The sequence below is a fragment of the Trachemys scripta genome, chromosome 16 (assembly GCF_013100865.1).
Source record: "Trachemys scripta elegans isolate TJP31775 chromosome 16, CAS_Tse_1.0, whole genome shotgun sequence".
NCBI classification, from domain to species: domain Eukaryota; kingdom Metazoa; phylum Chordata; order Testudines; family Emydidae; genus Trachemys; species Trachemys scripta.
The window spans coordinates 14,952,198-14,971,582 of NC_048313.1; the positions used below are offsets into that span (position 1 = coordinate 14,952,198).

Here is a 19,385-nt window from a genome sequence, read left to right on the forward strand (position 1 = left end):
CCCCCCACTCCCATCTCCCGCCCCCACCTACCCCAGCTCCGGGGTCGCGCTCCCCGCCCAGCCGCCGCCGCTCCAGCTCCCCCGGCTCAGCCGTGAGGCCGCCTCCCATTGGGCCCATGAGACGCCCGCTCCCATTGGCCGGTCGCACGTCCCGCCCGCCCATTGGCGGCGCGCGCCCCAGCGGCCAGGCCCGGGTGGGGGGCGGGGGGAGAAACGGACGCGCCCCGCCCACAGAGGAGAGGGGGCGATGCTCATTGGCTGCCACAGCCGGCCCCGCCCCGTTCACAGCTGGAATGCAGCCGGGCCGGGTCGGTGTAGGGTCCCTGGGGCGCTGGGCACAGGTGGGTGCGGTTCGGTGCCCCCGCCGGGGCGCATTGCAATAGCCAGGCAGGTGCTGGCAGTGTCAATGCCCAAGAGCTTGTGTCACACCGAGCTTTCAACAACAACGGTACAAGATGAATTATGCAAAATCCCCCATGAAAGGCTCTCAAAGCACTTTACAAACATTAAACGTCAGCATTCCCATCCGCAGGGGCAGTCTCGTGTCCCCCTTTTACAGAGGGGGAAACGGAGGCACAGAGACATTAGATAAAACAACGAGGAGTCCTTGTGGCACCTTAGAGACTAACACATTTATTTGGGCATAAGCTTTCGTGGGCTAGAACCCACTTCATCAGATGCATGGAGTGGAAAATACAGAGGCAGGTATAAATACACAGCACATGAAAAGATGGGAGTTGCCTTACCAAGTGCAGGAGGTCAGTACTAACGAGCCAGTTCAATGAAGATGGAAGTGGCCCATTTCAAACAATTGACAAGAAGGGGTGACTACCAAGGGAGGGAAAGTTACTTTTGTGGTGCTAACGAGACCAATGCAATCAAGGTGGCCCATTTCCAACAGTTGACAACAAGGTGTGAGTATCAGCAGAGGGAAAATTACTCTTGTAATGACCCATCCATTCCCAGTCTTTATTCAGGCCTAATTTGATGGTGTCCAGTTTGCAAATTAATTCCAGTTCTGCAGTTTCTCGGCGAAATGAGAGGAGTTGAATCCCAGCCTGACCAATCCATTGCCATATTGACAATAGAGAGACTGTAGCAGTGCAAACCATCACTTGAGCCCACACACAGAACGAGAGAAGACACTTTGTTCTGACTTAGGGAGTCGGTGCAACCAGCGAGCCGCTGTTAAGGTGCAGCGACTACTTCTAGGGTCAGGGTTTCATGTGCTGTAGATGGGTGGGAGCGCTTATGGTGAATCACTGGGAAAAGAAATAGGGAGGTTGTGGAATCTCCATCTCTGGAGATATTTAAGAGTAGGTTGATAAATGTCTATCAGGGATGGTCTAGACAGTATTTGGTCCTGCCATGAGGGCAGGGGACTGGACTCAATGACCTCTCGAGGTCCCTTCCAGTCCTAGAATCTATGAAATGTTAGATAAACTAAAACGGCAGATGGTTCTAGTGAGCCCTGCTCTTAGCCTACAGGTAGAGAAGTGGAGATTCTACAGCAGCCCCAGGGAGAGGGTCATGCGTTGGATTCTAGCTTCGTCATTAAGATGTGGTGGATTTTATTCATTTGCCCACAATGAAGCTCTGCTTGGATGTGAATCCAGCTATTATACCGCAGCATCACAGTAGCAGGAAAGTTCAGTCCAAGCAAGAGAAGTGTAAATTTCAAGCCACCACGCTTCAGCTGAAGGAAATTATCTATTAGCAGCTACTCATTCCTCAGAGCTTGGCTGTCAACAGCTCCACCTGGACGGTCCAACAGCAACTGCTCACGGTTCATCAGAAAGGCCAGCGCACTTCTCAGCAGAGGCAGGATGTTAGAACGACCTGTATTGCAGTTTAGCTAAGACAGCAATGTTCTTCCTTTTCTCCCCAGCCTCCATGGCGTAGCAATTGAATACAGGGTTATTATGCACTGATGGGGTACATAATTTAAGTGATGGCAACCAAAGAAACTCAGACTTTGACCTCACCAACCCACATTCCCATCCTGGCCCGAGGGACGGTTCACTGACGGGCTGGAACAAGCAGCAAATCAATTCCTTTGTGCTTTCTTCCACACCACTCCTGTGCAGGACGGGCTCTCTACGAACAACCCCAAAGTAGGTCATTGGCCTCCCTCACCACCCTCCGAAGAGTGCGCTTTTGGTTGTAGGCATGAGGCCAAAACAATAAATGAATCTGGGGTGTTGAGAGCACTGCATGTCATGCTGACCAAAGCTGTGTTTCCTTCTACACCCCTCTCTGTTGTCACCTGGCGGCTCGTCTTATGCTGACAGTGTCCGCTTTTGGGGGAAGGGCTCCCCCTTCGGTTCTGTGTTTGTAGAGTAGGGTCCTGCTCCATGGAGGGGGAGGGCTCCTAGATACTACAATAATAGAAATAAGGAACAATAAGCTAGGCAGGTATATTGTAAAGGCCCAAGACGACTGATTCAGGTTTATACATTCATTCATGCTCTTAAAAACCAGGTTCCCAATACAAAAGACGGGGGCTAGAGTCGTGCCAAAGTCTGGATTAGAGGAGCGGACGTGTAGCTACGCACTAGCGCTAGCAAGTGACAGAATGGCCTTGGGTTCTAGAATAGCCTCTGGGAGTTTTCACATTCCTGCCAGCTCCCTGATTCTTCCCCCATCTCCCAGAGACCAACTTCTCTTGAGTTTGGAATTGGGCCATGAATCATTCCAAACAGTGCAAAGGACTTTCACAGCCACCCACACATCCGCCCACCCTGCTGGCAAGGAGCTGCCTTCACTTTCACATCTAGAAAGAGGCCCAGGGGCCGGGAGGGGTGGAAGCCATTGGTGTAGGAGAGGTTATAAAAACATGAAGAATAGAATCAAGGGAAAGGCTGAAAGGGGAGGCACTTGTGAGAAGAGTGAAGCAGTGGTGAAAACTGAAGAGTCTGAAGCTGCTTCTGTCTCCGCAGCTGGCTAGGAGCTCACTACATAACAATGGAGCCTGCTGTAGAGAATCATCATCTCACAACATGACACAGAACGAACGTCACACTGGCTGGGCCGCTGTTCTGCTCACTCACCACTGCCGGATCCTCCAGCCAGAACCCCCCAGGAGTGCTGGGTGAAGGCGGATTTGGATCGTGTCTCCAAGACCTCGCTGGCCTGTCACTCTTCATGCCAAGGCTCATGCTATCACCAAGCAGACCCCCTCTGGCTCCAAGAAGGGCCGGAGAACTTTTAAATGCAGGTTTTAGGCCTTCGGGCACAGATCTTGCCAGCTGGCTCGTGAGGTGTTGATTTGTAGCACTGCATGTTTTCCAATCTCACCCTGTAACCAGTCACACTTTCCATGGGGCCTTCAGGCCAGGAAGTTAAGGCGGGGGAGAGAACATTTTATCTCCATTTTACAGATGGGGAAATGGAAGCACGGAGAAGGGAACAGACTTGTTCAGGGGATCTGTCCCCACAGGTATTGTTGGTACCTACCACCTACCACACACAAGCCAGGGGACACTTCACTTGTCCAGCGTTTCGCTCAGAAATTTCTATTTGTGTGACCCCAAATCCCTGATACATATATTTCCCCCTCAACCTTCCTCCCCGCACCCACACTGCACTAGCTCTGGGTACACAACAGCTACTGTGTTTTGTAGTACATGGAGTCCCAGCCGAAGCTAGGGAGTCGGATAATAAATGCCTTTATTCGGTCAGTCGAGTTGTTTCCCTTCCTGGCAGCTTCTGAAAATACAGGAAATGAAGCTAGTGACCTAGGGTCCCCATCTCATCTGCAGCCTGCCTCCTTGGGCCATTAGCCTACCAGCAAAAAAAGCCACCGCAGCTCTCCCGCCAGGACACAGCAAGGGCCACTCGTGGGCATATGCTGATTTACCGCCCTGCCAGCTCGTTAACCCCCCCCTTGTTCAAAGCTTCCTGGTGTGACCATGTTCTGAGCGTGCCCCGACACCTGGCTGGCAGCAGCGGGGGAAGGACGCTCCAATGCACAGACAGCTGCGCCACCTCCTCTCTCCCGTTTGTGCAGACGAGTTCGTGCCCCACCCCCTTCGCTGGGTGTTTTGGTCTCACCCCCCTTGATGCCGGCTGCGGGGGGGGACAGACGGCTTCCCAAAGGTCTTTGCTGGCGCAGAGCCTTTCTGTGCTTGGAGCCCAGTCAACATGCACTGGGCGGAACCAGCAGAGCCTGGGCCTAATGCCCAAGCCCTTCCCACCCATGGGGAAGGCCTGGCCCAAGGCCAAGGAATTGCAGAAGGAAGTTTTGGTGTGGAGTCAGCACAGCATGATCCCGGCTGGACCAGAGTCAACCTGGCACCCCTAAGCCCATCGATACTCTACCGCCAGCTCCCTGCTTTGCCCCACCCAGGCATGGGATTCACCTCTTAAAATGCAGGTGGGTTTTGCCTTGTGCCAGGGTAGACTGGCACTTCCCAGGGCTCTCCCCCTTTGAATGCGGCAAGGCAGGCCGGTTACCCGCAGCCCTTCTGAGCCCAGGGGCACTGAGCCAGAGTTTGGCCCTGGAGAAGTTCACAGCAGCACCAGAAATAACAGAGCCACTGGGCACAGCATGGCCAAGCCAGCCAAGCTCTGCTCTCCTGGTACCCAGCGGTGCGTCCTCATCACTGTAGGGTGTAGGTCCGCTGTCCCCCTGCCACTGGGCGTAGGCGCCATGCCCTGTGCACTCCCCGTCCTACTGGTGAAACGGTCACCTTAGCATGGGACAATGCTAGACAGCCAGGCAGCTGGTAAGGAAAGCACGAGACTGCTGACCCACAGTGCCGTCAGCACAGCCGGGCCTACGCCTCAGGCACATTCACAGCACAGCCCACTCCTCCGGGCCGGGAGATGGCCGAGGTGCAGGGTGGCTGGTGCGTTTGCCTGCAGGCCCTGCCAGGTGCCACGGCAGCCCATACAGTTTGTTTTGGCCACCAAGGGCTCCTGCAGACTAGGGAGGCCAATGCATTCAGGCTGGCCTGCAACGTAACTCCCAGCACCAGGGACAACTTCTTAGGTCGATTTCTCTCTTTTCAGAAGCCACAACAAAAGCCCAGCAGCTCACACCACTCTGCCCCCAGCAAGTCCCCTCCACGCTCAGCTACTTCAATCTCTTTATTCATGTAATAGCCTTACTGGGCACCCACAGAAAGATACGACAGCACATGTGTAACTATTACATTGCCTGGCATCACCAGAGTGAGACCTGGAACCTAAACTGCCCTATGCCAAGTCCCTTTGAGCTCTCGGCTCACTGGAGTAACTGACTGGGACTTCCCCACTGCTAACACAGGGGCTTCCGGCTGCTCCCCAAAGGCAGCCAAGGCTTGGCGCTGGATACAAAGAGCCAGCAAGCAGCTCACACATTCACAAAGTGTCTACGTGTGTAAAGCATGTGGCATCCTGAGGGATAATCGGGTGAGAGAGGAAGGCGAGAGGGGGTAGGATGGTGGCAGTGGGGGAGAGGTGAGGGGACAGTCTGCTTTACGCATTTCCAGCCGTAGTTCATGGGTTTCCTTTCTCCTCCTCGCTGCTCTCCTTCTTGACCTCCTCGTAGACAGCCTCCGCCTCCTCGCCTCCCTTCTCCGCTCCCTCCGCCGTCTTGGCATTCGGCACCCAGAGCCCAGAATCGATGCAGCGCTGCATGTGGTACTTTGCTTCCTGGAACGCAGACAGCGCATGGGGGCTAAGGGAGGTTAGCACAGCACTCGCTCCACGGCTCTCTGCTTCCTCCCAGACTTCCCCAAACCCACCTCCATCCCCTGCAAGACACTGCACTGCAGCCTTCAGCCAACGGCTCATTGCCACTGGGTTGGCTGGAGATCAGTGACTTGGGAAGAAGCCAATAGCTACACAGGAAGATGCGTTAATGTGCCTGGGAACGGACCCCAATTCACAGCAACAGAAAGCTGATGGCTCTTCTCCTGTGCGTCAAGAGCCAGGCACCCTAGGCCCCCACCTAGGCCCCGTGTCCTCCCCACCCAAGGGATACTCACAGCAGGCTCCATTTTGCTGATTGCATCCTGCAGCATCTGAACGTCTTTCGAATCGAAACACTTTTGCAGCTCCTGGGGGAGGAGAGGGCAGCCTGGTGAGCGGGTCTGGGACAGGGCCCCTTCCAGGGCCCCACACAATGGACAGTGCCTAGGAGCTCACGCCTCAGCTAGGATACAAGGCCTAGGAAGGCAATGGAGGCACTCCGCAGTGACCCGTCCATGCCCCGGGGCATGGAGAGGAATGCCACCTTGCCCATTTCCCTTAGAGGGTGGTGCAGTGGCCAGGGCACTAGCCCGGGGTCTTGGAAGACCTGGGTTCATTTCCCTGCTCTGTCAGACTTGGGCAAGTCACAGTCTCCCTGTGCCTCAGTGCCCCACCTGTAAAATGGGGATAGGGCTTTCCGACCTGGGGGTGCAGGGAATAAACCATCAGACAGGCTAGGGAGCGGGAAGGAAACCCCTTTAAGTAGGAGCCGGGACGCGAGATCGACACCAGCTGCTCTAGCTTAGAGCGCAGCGATCAGGCTACTCACAGCCGGGAGGGATTCGTACACCTCCACGGGATCCAGCCCGCCCGGGCCCAGCCGTTTCTGCCGCTCCTCCTCTTCATACTCTTTCATGGCTTTCTCGATGCGCACCTTGGCACGGCCTCTCACCCGCTCCTTGAAGGCCTCCAGCTCGTCGGTGAACCCCTCCATGTACTGCTGATCGGCCGTCTGCAACGAGCAGGGAGAAGCAGGGTAGCAGAGTTAGAGGCCAGACTTAACAAAGAAGGAGCCGAGGTGGCACAGGCTCCAGCCAGGCATGTGAGACAGGGCTGAACCCAGATTACGCACCAGTGTAGCCACACCCCCATTCAGTCAGGCTAATTGCAGGGCTGGGAGGAGGGGAAGTGCTGCTATTAGCCCACGTGCATCCTTCATTAAAAGCCACCTGCTGTAGGAGGACGGAAGGCTCAGAAGCATTTGTAACAGAGACATTCTCTCCTCCTGCAGTGTCCCCACAACCCATTGCTGTGGGAGTGAGCACAGTGCCACAAATACACAGGCAGGAGATGGCAGAGCACAAGCAGCAGGTGGCACGAGAAAGTCCAGCTAGTAGGAGGGATAAAACTGACAGTCCAACAACGCGTTCTCTGAGCTCGGGGCCCTCCGGGCACAGAGCTCTCAGGAGGCAGCTCCCCAAGTGTCTTTCAGATGGCCCAGCGACAAAGGAGAAGGATCTGCGGCTTTAGCTATTAGCCACAGCAGTGACCCCAGCCACAACTCCCATTACTGGGCATGGGAAGCTGGGCAAAGTCAGGCTGTATTTAAACCCCACTCCTGAGTGGGCCTTGGGCCCCCTCTCTCCAGCGCGGGCAGACTGAGAACGAAGAAGGATGCCACCACGTGGTATCGGAATGGCCAGACCGGCTCAGACCTAAGGTCCACCTAGCCCAGTAGCTTGTCTCTGACAGTTGCCAGAATCGGAAGCTGCAGAGGACAGTGTAGACGTGGGGTAATTTGCCTCGTGAAAGTCTCTTCTTAACTTCTAATAGAGGTTGTCGCACACCCTGAAGCAGGTTTGTATCCTTAGCAGGAACTGTTAGAAATTGGGATATTCCAGGAATCCGTGTGTCCATTTCCCCTGGGAATCTTGCTAAGTTCCTGACCTAACCAACACTCCGCGGCAGCGAGTCCCACACTGTCCACCGCATTCCTCCGGACTGCAGGCCACCTGTGAGAGGAGGAAATGGGGAGAAAACGGCTCAGCTGAAGGGGACTTGGAACTCACCTTGATTTTGGTGAAGAACTGTCTGAAACAAGCTCTGGGGTCCACCTTCAGGCTCTTGGCCAGCTCTAGGATGAACTGCATCACGATGGTCTGGTGGGCGACCTGCTCCATCAGGGCGTGTTTCTAGGAGGTGGAAGAGAAAGGCGTCTGTGGCTCTAAGGACTGCGCTGTGCGGTGCACCGCCAGCAGAGGGCGTGCTCACATCCCAACAGACCCCACGACGCCAGCTGCTGCAGCCTGGCCCCTTGTTACTCAGGGTGCAAGTGGAAAGAGGACACTGGCTGGCCAAGCGTCCACTGCAGTCTGAGCTCTTGGTCCATTCCCCTCCAGACTCAGCTGCCGGGATTTCTCAAGTGTCAGCGCCATCTTTAAGCAAACGGAGGAAGCCGTCTTTGAAAGACACTTGCTCCCAGGGGGGCAGCTGGCCACAAGACAACCAAGGCTGACTCAGGAAGAGAACGAGCAGCTAGTGGATCAGATGAACGGCTGCTGGAACAACAGTACTGACGGGGGAAACTAATGGACTAGAGTGGCATGGAGCCACCTGGGTACAAGCTTTCCAGGTCTTGTTCCCCCAGCACAGGCTCGCTATGCCATGAGGTGTCCATTAGGGAAGGGACTCTAATGGGAAAGAGCTTGGCCCACCTCAAACGTGAATGGGCCAGAACTCAGCAGGGCACACAGGATTGATCCCTGGCTGCTCTCAGCATTTCAGGCTGCAGTCACAACTCCTGGCGAAACAGCAGCCTCACCTCTTCCACTTCCAGATCAATGCACCAGATGACCAGGTAATTGGCGGTCTCTTCACACACCAGATGCGGGTTATCAGATAGATACTTCTGGCTGTCGTCCCAGCGCCGCAGCATCCCTTCAAAGCAGGAGAGCCACGGTTAGCAGCAGACAGTCACCTTGCCACACGGTCAGAAAGAAGAGCCCACCCACCAAGCTGTTGCTCACCGTTTCGAGCGGAGCCTTGACAGGGCTAGAGAGGATCAGTGGCATTTTAGGAGGCAGGATTACGCCTGCTGGAGGGGAAAGGTGGTGGTGTAGTCAGGGCACTCGCCTGTGACTGGGAGACCTAGGTTCAATTCCCTCTTCTGCTCCAGGTTGTGTGTGACCTTGGCCAAGCCACTTAGTCTTAGGTATTTAGATAAACACCCCGGAGGATCTGGGCCTTTGTGCCTCAGCTCCTTATCTGTGCAGCTGGGCCAGCAGCTCTAGGCTGCCACAGGCGAGGCTCTGTTGGTATCTGAGCACCTCACCATCTCCAAGGTCAAGGGGCCACCTAAGTACCTAGGACAGATCAAACACGGGACAGAGTTTTGGATTAACTTCTCCTCCTGGCTGCATTTCACAGCAACAGGCCTAATGACGGCAGGGCGCGCGGTCTTTAGATGGGGTGGGAGGGCGGGGAATGAGAGACTGGGACAGGAACGTTGTAGGAATTTAACCGAAGAACACCCAGCTGAATTTGCCAAGCATATTTATTAGAGGCCTATGACTGGTATCCAAGCAGCAGGATTATGAAGGCAGAATCCACTACAGGACCCGATGATGTGGCAACAGAGCTAACCTGCTGACTCACCTGACCCATCAGACCAAGAGGGTCTCATAAGAAAAGACGGGTCTGTGGGGAGGCACTAGACTGGGACTCAATAAATCTGGGGTCATTTCTTGGCTCCGCCAGACTCTCCATGTGACCCTGGCTAAGTCACTTCATCCCTTTGTACTTGAGATCCACATCTGTAAAATGGGGATAACATTTCCCTTCCGCACAGGATTGTGGGGGGGGACAGATGTGCTAGTACGAGCTGCTCCAGAGTTCTGGTGAAGGGCACCTGAGAAAAGCTCTAATTCAGGACTATGAAGGTAGTGAAGAGTTAGGAGGAGGCAGAGAAGGTCCAGCAAAGTCGGGGGTGGGACTCAAGAGAAGAGCCGTTCAGGAGAGAGTCTACGTGCTACAGCTGGATGTTGGTTGGTACAGTCCTGCAGTAGGGCTTTTGAAGTGAAGTTAAGGATAAAAGCAAGCCCCAGAAGTGGGATGTGTTAGGAAATCACTGGCTTATTGGTGCCTTTTACACATGGATCTGAAAGGAGTTTCACAGGTAGGGACCCCCTTGGAGAACACTCCGCTGCCCCTCACCCGACACATTGAACATGGGTCTCTCCAGCTGCAGGTCTTTCCATTCTAAGTCTACAGCACGGGAGAAGATGGGTATTGCGGACATGACCCAGATAGCATGGAATCCAACTATGTTGTGATCACTTCCCTCACCCTGCTGGGAGAGTCTCACCCAGCCTCGCTAACCCAGAGCCCTTTTCTAAGTCAAGAGGAACTTTTGAAGCTTTCATCCCCTAGACTGGCCGGGAGCCCTGTGCTTGCAGCCAGCTAACTCACCAAAATGTTTGATCTGCTTCTCGTACTTCTCCACAAACGTCTTGTGTTTCTTCTCTTTTTGTTCCTCCGATTCGTCCTCCTCTTCAGGTTTGACGTTGACAACACTCTGCAGAGAGAGAGAGAGGAGACTAGTTCGTGGCGCTGCTGCATGGCCAGCTGTGGTTCCACCACGACAGCTCTGCTGCCATGTTCACAAGGCAGCTTTCTCAGCCAGAAACCCACCCTGCTCCTTCCCCTCACCAGGCACCATTCAGACCAACCTTGCTGAAGCCGTCTTTGCTCAGGGTGTCCACATTCCAGGGCATGTTCTTCTCCTTCTTCCTCAGCTCCTCAATCTTCTTTTCCCAGCTCTTCTCTTCTTTTCTCAGCTGCTGCGCTTCGGCCTGAAGTCTCTGCAGCTCCCCTTTCCCGCTCTCCGTGTCTGCCACCTCCAGCTCCTTCATTTTCTTTTGGCACTCGGCTAGTTTCCGTTTGCATTCCCTGCACCCTTTATCCAGCTCTTCTTTCTCCTTCTGGAACTGCTCCATCCTCTCCACTCGGGCCTGCAGAGATCAATTTACAGCTTTTTTAAAGCACTCTTCATCACTTGCTCTTGGAATAGAAGAGCCAACTGATACACTGGCAAAGAGGAGAGTACCGACAGTCTGAGTAACAGTGGGAACCCCTCTCCTTGCCTCATGTCCCACACCCAAGAGATGATCGTTGGGCTGATAGGATCTAACAGAACAGTAACGGACATGCTGAGCTGCGTGGGTCACACCAACAGGACAGTATCTTCTATGCCAAAGAAGGGTTAGCCTACATGTACTATCATGCTTTCCAACTCATCAATTTTTTGCTTAATCCCAATATCACCAAGGGTGTGGCTAGTTTCTTGCCTCTGTAGAGAGCTGAACTCTCAACCTCTCACTCATTGCAACTAGCCTGTTGGAGCTTTATGGTTTAATCAGACTTTTTAGCTGTCTCTCTTCTATGCTGCACTGACATTCACACACAGTCACCCTGTGCTGCTAAATTAGAGCTCAGTACCACTTAGTAGTTAGAGGTTCCCGCGGGCTTGGCACATCTGCAGAGACTCCCATTACGCTTGGCAGAGCACGCGATGCAGGAAATCAGTGTTAACCCAGGAGCCGTAGCAACGACTCTGTAGGAGAATGAACGTTCCTCTCCTCTGCAGTATCAATTTGTATTGGCTGAAAATTAAGAGGTGGAAGAGTCCTATTGACCCCCTCGTCATCCACCCACGATCCAACAGTAGGCTGTTCACTACTGTACAATCTTCTGGCTTTGTCTAATCTAGGTGCAACTGTCTCAAGCAATGGAGTTTCTACCACCTCCCTTAGGCTCACAGTGCTGGAGATTCCCTTGATCTTCAACTCAAATTTGCCCCCTGTTCTGTTTCAGTCTGTGTCCCCTAGCTATAGGCATCCTAATGCTGCCTTCCTTCCAGAGACCCAACAGTTAACTACTGAACACGTTTGCTGTGTTTCACAGTCAGGGTTTCCCTTCCAGGCCAATGTTTTCAAGAGGGTTCTAAGATCCTTAGGATTTTGTTTCCTGTTGACTGGACATGCCTCTTGTTGTGGCTGTTGGGAGAACAATTTCTTTCTCCTCTGAGCCTGGAAAACAAAAGCTGAATTCCCATTTTCTTCTCCATGTGGAGAAAAATCTATTTCTCCACACAGAGCAGAAATCCTTCCTTCCTTCCTGTGCGTAACATGCTAGTCTGAAGGGAGAACACCCAAGCTGAGACAGTTACTCACACTCAACATGCGCTCTTAAAGTAGGGATGCACAACACTCAGGGAAGGAGGGTTTTAACAAGATCACGTTTTATTTCTCCATTGTCTCCCAGTACTTAGTACTTATGTAGTGCTTTAGATTACCAAAACACTCCTCAATTAGCCACCAAAACTTCAGCTCCCCAAGTCGCAGCTCCCTCTAACAGGTATTATCCCCATTTTACAGATAGGGAAACTGAGGGAGGGGAGTGAAATGAGTTGCTCAGCACGAGTGAGTTGCAGAATCATTATTGGACCTCAGCATCGCACTCCCTGCTCAGATCCCTGGAATTCCCAAGGGAAGAACAAAAGGCAAAGTGCACTGCCTGCATTCTAGGACCTTTGAGAGACCGATTTATCTTCGTATCTATACCACATGTGTAACAGAGGTGAAAAGCCCCCATCTTATCCAGAATAAAACTGTATTTTCCCCAGGGTTTGCCACTCAAACAAGATCAGAACTCCCTGAGCCAACAGGGTGGGTTCCCAGCCCCAATAAATGGTGATGGACCAGGTGACGGACCAGAAACTAAGCCTTTGCATTCACACACTACAGCCAGAGCTCATTTATTCTCCAAGGAAGGCAGGTAAGGCTGACTCAATGCCTCATCTGTTAAACTGGAACCAGTTACAAATACATGGGGACTTAGCACATGCCTTACCACACCTGCCTGTCTGAAGCCTTAGTCTGCTGGCTAGTGTCCACCACAGCTCCTAAAGCACCCACGCACTGGCGTTACCGGTATCAGAGTCAGTTAAGGCCATGACATTGGTTTTCCTTTCTGTTGGCTCCCAAGTCCAGAGTGACTAGTTACTGGGAGACTGAGGAATGGATTTCTGCCCAGACAGCTTCCTGTGATTTCACAAGAGAGCACATGGAGACAGTAAGCCCCAGGGTTTCCTCTTGGACTCGCAGTCAGGACTCCGGAGTTCTAGTCTAGACACTACTACTGCCTTGCTGCACCATCGCAGGCGATTCCCTTCCATGCTCTGTGCCTCAGTTTCTCTTTCTGTACTAAGGGGATATAAATCAGCCCTCCGCTGGAGGATCACAGAGATCTCTTGATAAAAAAATCATACAAACATCAGGCTGGAAGGGATCTTAAGAGGTCACCAAGTCCAGCCCCCGTGCTGAGGCAAGACCAAGTAAACCTAGACCATCCCTGACAGGTGTTTGTCCACCTGTTCTTAAAACCCTCCAATGGCGAGGAATGCACAAACTCCCTTGGGAAGCCTATTTGAGAGCTTAACTACACTTAGAGGTAGAACGTTTTTCCTAATATTTAAACTAAGACTCCCTGGCTGCAGATTAAGTCCATTACTTATTGGCCTACTTTTAGTGGGCGTGAAGAACATTGAATCACCATCCTCTTCATCAGCCCTTAACAGATTTGAAGACTATTATCAGGTCCCCCCGAGTCTTCTTTCCTCAAGACTATACATGCGCAGGGTTTGTAATCTTTTCTCCTCTGGACCCTCTCCAATTTATTCACATCTTTCCTAAAGTACTCCAGCTGAGACCCCACCAATGCCGAGTAGAGCAGGACAGTTCCCTCCCATGTCTTACATACAACACTCCTGTTACTACACCTCAGACTGATATTAGCCCTTTCGGCAACTGCATCACATTGTTGGCTCATATTCAATTTGTGATCCACTATAATGCCCCGATCCTTTTTCAGCTACCACCACCTAGCCGGTTAGTCTCTATTTTGTAACTGTGCATTACCTGGCACTTGTCTTTATTTAATTTCATCTTGTTGATTACAGATCCATTCTCTAAAGTGTCAAGATTGGATGATAAAATTAGAATTCAAAACAAAGTGCTTGCAATCCCTCTCTGCCTGATGTCCTACACAAATTTAATAAGCACACTCTACACTCCCTTATTCAAGTCATTAATGAAATTATTGAACAATATTAGATTCAGGACCCCTGTGGGACCCGCCCAGATATTTCCCCCCCCCTCCCCCCCCCCGATGACAGCAAACCATTAACAACTACTCTTTGACAAGTTTCAGAGTAACAGCCGTGTTAGTCTGTATCCGCAAAAAGAAGAACAGGAGTACTTGTGGCACCTTAGAGACTAACAAATTTATTAGAGCATAAGCTTTCGTGGACTACAGCCCACTTCTTCGGATGCATATAGAATGGAACATATAACGAGGAGATATATATACACACATACAGAGAGCATAAACAGGTGGGAGTTGTCTTACCAACTCTGAGAGGCCAATTAATTAAGAGAAAAAAAACTTTTGAAGTGATAATCAAGCTAGCCGAGTACAGACAGTGTGATAAGAAGTGTGAGAGTACTTACAAGGGGAGATAGAGTCAACGTTTGTAATGGCTCAGCCATTCCCAGTCCTTATTTAAACCGGAGTTGATTGTGTCTAGTTTGCATATCAATTCTAGCTCTGCAGTCTCTCTTTGGAGTCTGTTTTTGAAGTTTTTCTGTTGTAATATAGCCACCCGCAGGTCTGTCACTGAATGACCAGACAGGTTAAAGTGTTCTCCCACTGGTTTTTGAGTATTTTGATTCCTGATGTCAGATTTGTGTCCATTAATTCTTTTGCGTAGAGACTGTCCGGTTTGGCCAATGTACATGGCAGAGGGGCATTGCTGGCACATGATGGCATATATCACATTGGTAGATGTGCAGATGGACATCATACCAAAAGGACTAAAGGTAAAAAATCCATTACAATCTACATATCACACAGACTATGCTGAGAGACTGTGTCACACACTCTCAAAGAAACTGCGAAACCACCTGATCAGCATCCTATACAGCAAACAGGGAAAGATTAAGAATGAGCTCTCAGGACTGGATACTCTCATAAGAAACCAACCTTCCACACAAACTTCCTCATGGATAGACTTTACAAAAACTAGACAAGCCATTTACAAGACAAACTTTGCCTCTCTACAAAGGAAAAAGGACACTAAACTATCTAAACTGCTACATGCCACAAGCAGCCACAACAGTAGTTCCCTTAACCCACTCAGCAATATTGTTAATCTTTCCAGCTATACTCTTAGCCCAGCAGAAGAGTCTGTCCTATCTCGGGGCCTCTCCTTTTGTCCCTCCAGACCCATGAATATGATACAGTTCTGCGGTGACCTAGAATCCTACTTTCGACGTCTCCGACTCAAAGAATATTTCCAACATACCTCTGAACAGCATACTAACCCACAGAATCCTCCCTACCAGCACTACAAAAAAAAGGATTCTGCATGGACTCCTCCGGACGGTCGAAACAACAGACTGGATTTCTACATAGATTGCTTCCGTCGACGTGCAAAGGCTGAAATTGTGGAAAAGCAACATCACTTGCCACATAACCTCAGCCATGCTGAACACAACGCCATCTACAGCCTCAGAAACAACCCTCAGAAACGTTGACTCTATCTCCCCTTGTAAGTACTCTCACACTTCTTATCACACTGTCTGTACTCGGCTAGCTTGATTATCACTTCAAAAGTTTTTTTTCTCTTAATTAATTGGCCTCTCAGAGTTGGTAAGACAACTCCCACCTGTTTATGCTCTCTGTATGTGTGTATATATATCTCCTCATTATATGTTCCATTCTATATGCATCCGAAGAAGTGGGCTGTAGTCCACGAAAGCTTATGCTCTAATAAATTTGTTAGTCTCTAAGGTGCCACAAGTACTCCTGAACTACTCTTTGAGTGCTTTTTCCAACCAGCTGTGTACCAACTTATGGTAATTTCATCCAGAGCACATTTCTCTAGTTTACGTCTGACTGTGTCAAAAGCCTTACTAAAAGTCCACTATATCCCATCTACTGCTTCCCCCTATCGACTAAGCCAGTAACTCCATCAAAAAAGGAAATGAGGATGGTTTGGCAGGATTTGTTCTTGACAAAGCCATGTTGGCTATTCCTTCTAACCCTGGTATCCTCCAGGTGTTTACACACTGATTGTGTAATCATTTGTTCCAGTATCTTTCCAGATGTTGAAGTCACCATATCAAAGTACCCTAGATGTACTCATTATTATTATGTAGGGTGCCTGGTTAAGGAGAAGACAAGCCTCGGAGCACCCGAGGAGATGGGTTTCCAGGAGGCTCTCTCCTGGGAAGGAAGGGATCTCCCCTTAAAGAACGCCCTCATTTTTTTGTAGGAGTGTCTCGCCTCAGGGAAGATCTACCTTGAAGCTGGGGAATTCCCTTTCTCTGGGAAGCTGACAGGAGGGAGACACCACTAAGAGTGGGGCTGATTTGGCTGAAATGGGGTGTTTCCAAGGGGTCTCAGGCCTGAGGAGTCCCACCAATTGGGGTCAGAGTCAATCCAGGGGATATTGAGAAGGGGCGCAGGGGGATGGGGGGATATTGAGAAGGGGCACGGGGGGGGGGGGGAATATGTCAGTCCTCTCCTCTCTCAACAATGCCCGGAGGAGGCTGGTCTCTGCAATGGGCTGAGCCCTGTGCGGCTGGAGGGATCCTGACTGAGGGGGGCACGTCCTTGCGGCCAAGTCCTGACAAGCGCAGGGTGCCCAAGGCGAAGACCCCGGGTGGGGAGCACAGTGTTCCTGCGGTGGGCGGGGGATTCTTGGCGTCGGGCCCCAGTGCACGGGGGCTGAACCCCACACGGGCCTGGTCGCCGCAGGGCCAGGGCACCGCTGGAGCCAGGGGCGCTCCCGGGGCAGCGGGGGGGGGGCCCAGGCCAGAGACCCCTTGGGCCAGGCCTCCCGGGGGTGCAAGAGGGCCCCCCTCGGGGGCGGGCGGGGGCCGGTCTCCAGGGGAACGGGGGGGGCCCGGTCTCCATGGGAACGGGGCCCCCCCAGGGGCGGGCGGGGGCCGGTCTCCATGGGAACGGGGGCCGCACCTGGTGGCGCCACCGGAAGAGACTGGCCGTGTCGATGTTGGGGTGAGTCTCGTCCTCATCGTCGGACACCTCGATGTGGTCCCAGACGCTGTAATCCACCATGGTGCCGCCCGGGCCGCGCCGGCCAGGCTCTTCTGGAACCCTCCAGCCGCCGCCGCACGCCCGCTTCCGCCCTCGCGCTGACTCACTTCCGGCGCCTGACGGAGCGGGGGGGGGAGGGGAGGAGGGCTTCGCCCGCGCAACTGCGCGTGCGCGGGCCTAGCCCAGGCGCGCCAACTCCCGAGCAGCGGCAGATACGCATGCGCAGCAGAGGCAGGCGCCTCCCCGCAGATTCTACTGCGCGTGCGTAGGAGGACCTGCAGCGGCACGGGAGAGCGAGTTCGGATCCCGCGGCCGCTCAGTGCGCATGCGTCCCCCCCCTCGCTCTTCCGCGCCCAAAATGGCGTAGGTCTTAAAGGGCTACACACACAGCAAATATAGCCTGAGGGGGTTGTGGGGGGGAGGCTCCTTCCCGGCTGTGCACAGAGGAGAGTGAGGGGGGCAGCCTCCCAAAGTGACAGACAGAGTGGGGGAGGGGCCTGGTCCCCATGCCCCCCTTCCCAGGCAGTACTGGAGAGCCCCCCCCTCCAAGTGCTAACTGCTGCTCACTGTGTGTGTTGTGGGAGCCCCCAGGAGCCCCACTGAGATGGGGGCACTCGCCGTGCCGGCGCTGCCCCGATGCCGAGCGGGCGATGCCCCCTGCCCTGAAGGGCCTACGCTCCCCGTACAGAGCCGTGCCGGGGGGGAAAGCCGCAGCATTCCAGACTCGGGTTGGGGGGGTGTTTTATCTGCACTTTGGGTTTCTTTGCCCCTGGGGGGGTCGTGTTTTCAAGCTCTTCTCCGCACCCGAGAGCTAGAACTTCCCCTGCGACGAAAGTCTCCTGAGATCCTCCTGTATTCTGAGGACACCAGGAGCTGGAGCGTTGAAGAAAATCCCAAATATCGTGAGACCCTCGAGACAATCCTGAGAATTGGCAACACGATTCTCTCCCCTCCCCTGAGGACAGCAAAGCGGTGAACTTCACTCCCACACGGACAGCACCTGCGTTTGTACCGAAGCGCCTTCAGAACTGCTGGGTTTGCACTTTTCTGACCCAGGCTTAATCTGTCACATGGGGCTAAGTGGTGTGTATAGGCAAAGCCTCGTTGTTTTCATGGAGGACACACCCATGTATGTCGGCTGAGGCGCTAGCCATCGGCAGAGAAGTTGGCAGCTGCCCCTGATCCCAAGAGGATACGAGGTTTGTCATCCCCCTTGGGAACTGGAGCCAGATTTGGAATGGACTCTCACCAGGAGCAGACCACTCTACTACCCTACAGCAGGGTTCTCAACCCTTTTCTTTCTGGACCCCTCCCCATGCGATAAAACTCCACGGCCCACTTGTGCCACGACAACTGTTTTTCTGCATATAAAAGCCAGGGCCAGTGTTAGGGGGTAACAGGCAGGGCAGTTGCCCAGGGCTGCACGCCACAGGGACCCTGCGGAGCTATGTTGCTCAGGCTTCTGCTTCAGCCATGGGTGGTGGGGTTCAGAGCTTCAGCCCCAGGCAGTGGGGCTTTGGCTTTCTGCGCTCACCCCCAGCAAGTCTAGTGCTGGCCCTGCTTGGCGGACTCCTTGACACCTGCTTGTGGCTTAGGGTGACCAGATGTACTGATTTTTGGGTCTTTTTCTGATATGGGCTCCTATTACCCCCCTACTCTCTGTCCCGATTTTTCACATTTGTCCTCTGGTTACCCTCCCCCAAGGAGGTCCCGGACCTCTGATTGAGAACTACTGCCCTACCACATGCTGCAATATGAACAGAGAACTGCACTTAACCCTGCAGCCACTGGGGGTCTCCCTGCCATAGAAATATGGGTGCAAATATTCTCCTTGGCGGAATGGCCATCAGATCCCTTCCTAACCCTAGAAGGCAGGGTTGAGACATGGCCCCCAGGGTATTCCTCAGTGTCCCTGGCACTCTGCCGTCTCCAGAGCTGGGACGCTGAGAAGGGTGAGAAGTGACTCCTTTACTCTCAAGAGGCAGAGGATGCTTCCCAATTCGCACCCCTGCAATCCCATAAGTAGGGTGACCAGACAGCAAGTATGAAAAATCGGGACGGGGGTGGGGGAGCTAATAGGAGCCCAAATTAAAAAAAAAAAAAAGCCCCAAATATCGGGACTGTCCCTGTAAAATTGGGACATCTGGTCTCCCTGCCCGTAAGAGGCATTTCATTGGAAAGCAACGAGAAAAAGCTGTGTCTGACCTCGAGCGGCATTGCGCCAGGTAGCAGCCTCCCTCCAAGTCAGGAATGGACAGCAGTGACAAATGGACATGGGGAAGCAAACCCCAAATACAGCGTGAACCCCTCTCCTGGTGGGTTTATCCCGCCGCTGACAGCGACCCAAGGGAGCTGGCTTTTCCCAATACGTTGTTGGCAGCACTTTGTACAGCTTGTCATGTCACTGACGTCATTGAAGTGAAGAGAGAGCTCCCCAGCTCCGCAGTGAGGGCTCAGTTCCCAGTCTCCCTTACATGTCATGTGGTTCTTTCCACCCGTGCCAGTTGCTACCCAATGAGAATGGTGCAGGA

The 19,385-nt window shown here is 52.9% G+C and overlaps 2 protein-coding genes across 2 annotated transcripts in view; both read right to left on the reverse strand.

Moving 5' to 3' along the window:
• TYK2 (tyrosine kinase 2) overlaps positions 1 to 116 on the reverse strand; it is a 33,172-nt gene extending 33,056 nt beyond the window's left edge. Inside the window, exon 1 of the mRNA XM_034792216.1 lies at positions 32 to 116. The gene's annotated coding sequence lies outside the window, so the exon portion shown is untranslated. The remainder of the gene's footprint in view (positions 1 to 31) is intronic.
• Positions 117 to 2,402: 2,286 nt separating this feature from the next.
• Positions 2,403 to 16,962, reverse strand: CDC37 (cell division cycle 37, HSP90 cochaperone). The gene is made up of 8 exons (XM_034792452.1): positions 16,774 to 16,962; positions 10,404 to 10,685; positions 10,144 to 10,249; positions 8,498 to 8,613; positions 7,746 to 7,868; positions 6,506 to 6,688; positions 5,973 to 6,044; positions 2,403 to 5,637 (listed from the first exon to the last, which is right to left on the reverse strand). The coding sequence occupies exons 1-8, from the start codon at positions 16,873 to 16,875 to the stop codon at positions 5,482 to 5,484; spliced, it is 1,140 nt and encodes a 379-aa protein (XP_034648343.1). The 5' UTR covers positions 16,876 to 16,962; the 3' UTR covers positions 2,403 to 5,481.
• Positions 16,963 to 19,385: the final 2,423 nt, after the last annotated feature.